The 6,209-nt window shown below is 58.6% G+C and overlaps 1 protein-coding gene across 4 annotated transcripts in view; it reads right to left on the reverse strand.

Annotated features, from left to right (window-relative positions):
* Positions 1–6: 6 nt before the first annotated feature.
* Positions 7–6,209, reverse strand: part of PRR7 (proline rich 7, synaptic) — an 8,664-nt gene continuing 2,461 nt past the window's right edge. The window contains exons 1-3 of one of the 4 annotated variants that reach the window (XM_024745588.1): positions 4,307–6,203; positions 675–1,328; positions 7–451 (exon numbers count right to left, since the gene is read on the reverse strand). In XM_024745588.1, coding sequence (XP_024601356.1) covers positions 54–451; positions 675–1,086 — 810 coding nt within the window. In that variant the 5' untranslated portion in view covers positions 1,087–1,328; positions 4,307–6,203 and the 3' untranslated portion in view covers positions 7–53. Of the gene's footprint in view, positions 452–674; positions 6,204–6,209 lie in introns of those variants that run through there. The other 3 variants (XM_024745587.1, XM_024745589.1, XM_024745586.1) reach the window with 3 other exon arrangements.

Below are 6,209 nucleotides of genomic sequence, written 5' to 3' on the forward strand. Positions count from 1 at the left end.
CCCCGCAATCAGGCCAGGAGTCCGCGGGTGGGGCCCGGGACGCCGGGCGCCCTCTATACGGCTGTAGTCCTCCCGAACAAGGGGATGGAGACCGGCAGGCGCCAAGCTCCGTGCTCCAGTGGCTCTCGGCTGCTGAGCTCTGAGTCGGTCCAGCTGGGGAAGACCCGACGGCTGCGGTCCGCCTGCAGGCAGAGCGCAGGGCAGGGCGGCGCGGGCCGCGGGGCACTGGGCAGGTGCAGCGCCGACGTGTAGCCCCGGTCCAGGAAGAGCGGCTTGTAGCTGGGCGGCGGCTGCTCCTGTTTCTCCGCGCTGTCGCGGCGGCTCAGAAAGGGCGTGACAATCTTGCGATAGAGGCCGCGCGTGTCCGTGAGCACCTCGCTGTAGGGCGGTGGCGGCTCGGCCATCAGCACCGCCTCTTCGTAGCACGGTGGCTTGGACGTGTCCGATTCCGCTGCAAAGTGGGAAGCGGTCCGAGGACGTGAGGCTCTCGGTCCTCAGCCTCCCGCAGAGGCCTTGGCCAGCCGCCAACCCCAGACCCAGCCCGCTCCCTCCTCCTAGCTTCTCAAGGAGGCTGTCCTATGGAAGCCCCGCGGGTAAGCAGCGAGCCCGCCCCCTTTCGAGGCCTCGCCCACCCTAGTGACCCAGGCTGCCCTCTGGCGGAGGTCGGTACATACCTTGGCGCGGGTAGCTCCACGGCCGCGGCGGTACTGATAGGTGCTGCGGCGGTGGGTGCGGAAGCGCGTGGTGGTGTGCGTGCGGGTGCGCGTGCGGCTGCGCGGGCCCGTGGTGCAGCATCGGATGCACGTGCACGTGCTGGTGGGCGTGCGCCGGCGCCTCGAGACGGCCGCGGTGAGGTGGTGGCGGGGGCGCCAGGCCAGGGGGGCTCCCGGCCTGGCTGCCCTCGAGCTCAAGGGGCTCCAGCTCAAGCGCGCGCAGATTCTGCTCACGCAGCCGCTCCTCCTGGCGCCGTTTGAGGCGGCGGCGCAGGAAGCTGCAGAAGCAGCAGAGTAGGACGATGAGACCCCAGATGAGCCAGAAACCGGCAAAGCACGTGAGGAACGTGTAGGTGCCCTGGGACATAACCATGGCGGCGGCGCGGGCGGCGGGTCCTCGGCTGTTTCACTGGACAATGGGCTCCTCGACGTGGCCCCGGGCCCGCGCCAAGCTCCCAGATGCCTCCAGCGTCACTCGGGGACCCGCGGCCGGGGGCTGCCCGCAGCTGGGTTCAAGTCGTGCGCGCGCAGGCAGGGGGCAGCAGCAGCGGCGCCCGCTTCTTCCCATGGCGCCGACAGGCACGCTGGCGGGCCTCACCCGGGGCCGCGCGGGACCTGTGGGACAGACACAGGGCGCGGTGAAGGCGTGCTGTAGCCCCGGACGACTTCCCTGCCCGCGCCGGTGCCCTGCGCAATCCCGGGGAAGCCTCCTCTACGGAACCTCCGCACTCCGCGGGGGCCCGGTGACGTCACCTGGATGACGTCACGCTCAGAGGTTTCCCCCGTAGGGCTTTCCCGTATCTGAGACCCGGCCGCCGCCACCTCCCAGCCGAGGTGACTCCAGGCAGGCCAGCAGGGGGCGCGCGAATGCCAGGTTCGTCCTCAGTGCGAACGGAGATTCGCCATCCGCATCCCCGGGGTGCAGGGTACCCCAGCTCCGAAAGGGCTTGAGAGGCCCATAGGCAGACTCCCAGGGCGCCGAAGGGGAGCCATGGCGCAGTTGTATTGCGGCGGAGAAAAGGTGGTCCACCTCCTAGACCCCCAAAGCAGCCCGCCGGTGCCCAGCTTCAGCCCTATGCATACACACCTGGCAGCTCCTGGCGCCCTAGGCCTTGTATCCGCTCCCAACCCTGGATGTCCAAAGCGTGTAACATTCCGGACCGCACCGCGGCTTCCTGCTTGTCTCAGCTCTTGTAGGGGGGGATCGGGCGGGTGGTTCCCGCGGCTACTGCGTGCTACCAGCCTTTGTCTGAGCCCAACGCGCCGCCGCCGAGCGTGGGCCGTTCCCTCTTTTCCTTTACTCTAGGCGCCTCCGCTCGCTGAATCCCAGCTCCGTCTCCGCTTCCTCAGCCTCCTACCCATGCGCAGCCCCACTTGGCCCTGCCCTTCTAGCTCCAGGCCGCCATGTCTCTTCCCCCAATTCCTTTCCCTCTCTGCAGAGGGTAGGAAAATTAGCTCAAGTAATCGGTACCACCTGGTTCCACATCACTCCAGATGGGCACCTCTAGTTCCATTTCCTCTCCACAGCCAGGGTTGAGAGGGGAACCTTGCATCCTAAGAGGTATGTAGGAGGGAGCCCTAACTGAGGAGGGACAGGCGACTGTTCACCACCCCCTCAGAACAGGAATGACCCCTTCCTGATTGCCTTATACCCAGGGGCTTTCACATACAACCCTTTGGGGTAACAAATTATTCCTGTTTTACAGATTTTACACAATTAGCTGTGTGGATGGCAGTTGACGGTTCCATAATTTGAACCCAAGCCTGGCCACAAAACCCTAGCCTGGGGTGGGAGAGTGCTGCTGCTTGAGCTACTTTGTGGGTCTCTTCCAGGAGCCCCGTGGACCCCCCATCCTCAGCATGCCCAACCAAGGCACACATGCATTCAGCTCTGGGGGCCACAGTGAGCCTGAGCCCCAAGCTGGGGACCCCACATTAAGTTGACTTAGACTGGTCTGAGAGCAAGCTGGGGGGAAGCCAGGCCACACAGGCCACCCCACACTTCTCCCCCAGATGGCTCCTTTCTGACTCCGTGACTGCTTTGTGCCATGTGCCATTGGTGCCCGTGCCAGTCCCTTTCTCCTGGGCCTGTGTTCCAGAACACACAATGGCAGGAACAATAGCTCCACCCGCCCCCTCGACAACCCCACCATGAGGCTGCCATGGTGACGCAGCCCAGATAAAAACACGATGCTGCCAGTCACTGGGAGTTAATTAAATCTGTTATTCTCCTTTTCCTGAGCCCACAGGAATTTTCAGGAGGGCTCTGAGGAAGCTGGCCCTAACTAGGGGGCTCCTTGGCCTGCAAAGTAGGAACAGCTCTGGGTCAGGAGAGCACTTCTGGGGCTGGAGGTGATGGAGTTTAGCTGAATTAGAAATAAAAATACCTGCCAAGGGTTGTCTACTGTGTGAAGCCTCATTCTAGGCCCCTTCCATGCAGAGTAATCTAATGCAATCTTCAACACCACCTTCTCACTGGGGGTCATGCCCATTTGATGGATGAGACAGTCATAGAGAAGGAAGTGACTTGCCCTGGGTCACACAGCTAATAAGGGGAAGAGCTAGGATTTAGCCTGAGTGTGAATCCAAAGTCTGTGTTGAAACACTTTCCCCTAAGTGATGAGTGAGATGTAAATAAACGCACGTGAGCACTCAGTACAGGAGATTTGGCAGTCGTGGGGACACTGGCCAGGCTGGCCAGCCTGTGGCCAAAACGCACCTTCCTACTCCTTCCTACCAAAACTTGGTGCTTCTGGCAACCAGTCCTCAGCTCAACAGTGGGAAAGGCTACAGGATGAAGGAGAGATGGAATGGCAGCTCTAGGGTTAACAAGGAACAAAGGACAGGGACTGTGCCCTGAGGGGTCCAGCTCAGCTCGCTGGGCATTAGGAGGACTGGGACAGGCCACACCCAAGACCCACTGGGTGCCACTGTCGCCTCTCAGCCTGTCTCATCTATCAAATAGGCATGACCCCCAGTGAGAAGGCAGTGTTGAAGATCACATAAGATTCTGTGTGGAAGGGGCCCAGAACAAGGCCTGACACACAGTAGACAAGCCTTGGTGGGTATTTTTATTTCTAATTTAGCTAAACTCCAGCTGAGAGGCAGGAACTATTGCTGAATTTTACAGACTTGGCCTCTGTGGGTCTGAGAGAGGAAGTCTGCTTAAGGTCTCACAGCTGAGCTGGCCCTCTGACCGCCCCCCACACAGGGCTGGTCCATAGGAGTTGCTCAGTAATATCTCATCTAATCCACAGTAGTTGCCCAATATATAAATGTCAAGGAATTAATTCAGGCTTTTCCAAGTGCTCTTCCTGACCAAGCCAAGCTTCTCAAAGCCTTTCCAAAGGGCTGTTCCTTTATCCCCTCACGCCTGTGCATGCTCCTGTCCGGGTCTGGGGCGCCCTTCAGACTCAGACCCTGCCTCTTGCTCACAGCCACTCACCTTCCCCATCCCCTTCAGATGCATGCCTGGTCCCTAGTAAATACCAACTCCAACTGTGTGCTGGGAGCAAAGCCTTTGGCCAGACTCATCCTTAAGTCTGCCGTTTTATGATTTGTTTTCTGTTTGTTTCCTTATTCTCTTTTCTTACCTTTTTGCGGGTTATTTGGACGTTTTTCAGGATTCCATCTTGGTTTATTTGTGGAGTTTGTGAGTATATCACTTTGTAGGGTTTTCTTAGGCCACACACTCACTGGGAGCACAGCAGGGGATGGGAGTGAGAGCTGGAGGGTGACATGTTGTCTCAGTTTCCTCGTCAGTGGCCGTGGAGAAGAGTGAGCTAATCCATACAAAGGGCTTGGAGATGCCCAACAAACATGGCACTGCTGTCCACAGTTTCAGAGCTGGGGGTGCAGAGGTGTGTGCCCCCGGGCTGGATGCCACAGAGAGTTCTCAGTCACCCTATAAACTACGTGAGCATTCTGCCCATTTGACAGATGAGAACACTCGGCTCAGAGAGATTAAATGACCCCCAAGGTCACACAGATCTCTTACTCTAGGGCCTGGTGCACTGCTGTGGGCACCTCCCACATTACTCCTCTGTATGGAGAACCCCGGCCCCCTAACCTTAGACCCCAAAGATCTGCTGCTGGCTCTTTTATCTCAGCAAAGGGCCCACCGTTTACACCATCTGCCAAATCCTGTTGTTTTTAATCCTCAGTATAGTGTGTCTTCATCTGTCCACTTCCTTTTGTCCCCCCACCGCAGCTGGCTGGGTGAGGTCACTGTCATCTCTCACCTGGGCCCCCATTACCGTGCTTGCCACCACTCTCTCTACTTCCACGCTGTGCTTCTGCCTGGCCTGCCACTCTCCACACTGTCCATTTCCCCCTGGCCTGCTCCTGAACCCAGCTGCTACACAGCCTCGCTGCTCTCGCCCCAGCGTGTGCTCCTCAGCCTCACCTGTTACCTCCCTGGACGTGTCAGCCTCCAGCTACCTCACCCTGCAGGGCTGGATGAGAGGTCCAACGATATCAATCACAGTGTTCTGTAGTGGCCTGTGTCCAACAGGAGGGCTGCATCTGCCTTGATCATCTGGCATACGGTAGCTCAAAAACCACTTGTTGAAGGAGTAACTGGAGGTGTCCAGTTACCTGTTTGGTCTTTTAGCTGTCTGACAAGGAATACCTCAAGAGCTAGGTCTGCATCTAGTTCATTCCTGGGAAATGTTGGCCATTCACCAAAATGTCACTGAGAAAGCAGCTCTCAGCCCTCACAGGGAGGTTTGTAAGCAAGCTGAGGATGCATACGTCTATGTGAATAAAAGGAAAAGTCTACGTGGAGATGTGTACCAGGGGCTCTGGAGTGGAAAGAAGGAATCCCAGGCAACAGGGGCTCTGGGTCACAAGGGGAAGCTGTGGATGTGACACCAGAGTTGCTGGTCAAGTGAAGGAATAGGCATTCAGGCTGGGGGACAGAGGAGAGGAGGAGAGTATGGTGTGTGGAATGAGGGTGGGGTAGGAAAGGTGACCGCTCACCTGTCCTGCGTGCCCTGCACGTGCCAAGCCCCCTGCTAACCTCTCTAGATTCATTACCTCAGCGAGGAGGGAGCTGCTGCCATCCCCACTCTACAGGCAGGGAGCTGGGGCCTGTACAGGCCCACATAGCCTGTGGGCTTATGAAATCCAGGGCACTGTAAAGCCCACTGTCCTGGCAGGAAGGCCATTTTAGGGAGGCACTGGTGACATTTTTACACCCCTCCCACACCAAGACAAATGAACTGAAACCAGGGAGAGATGATGGCAACTGTCCCACCTGCCACAGTCGGCCAGGCGCGGAGCTGGCCAGAACCTCATTTCCAGCGAGGCCAAGGTACTGGCTTGACACCCTCACCTGCAGGCAGCATCTCTGTGATCCAACCTCAGCACAATGCCAGGAACCCAGGGCTTGCGAAACTGCAAACAGTACAACAGAGATTGGGGCCCTAGTGGGCTGGTGTCTACTGTACTCAGATCTGCCCCTCCAAGGGAGCTGGCCACACCTCGGGGCTTGTG

This window comes from Neophocaena asiaeorientalis, unplaced genomic scaffold (assembly GCF_003031525.2).
Source record: "Neophocaena asiaeorientalis asiaeorientalis breed wild unplaced genomic scaffold, Neophocaena_asiaeorientalis_V1.1 scaffold292, whole genome shotgun sequence".
Lineage (NCBI taxonomy): Eukaryota > Metazoa > Chordata > Mammalia > Artiodactyla > Phocoenidae > Neophocaena > Neophocaena asiaeorientalis.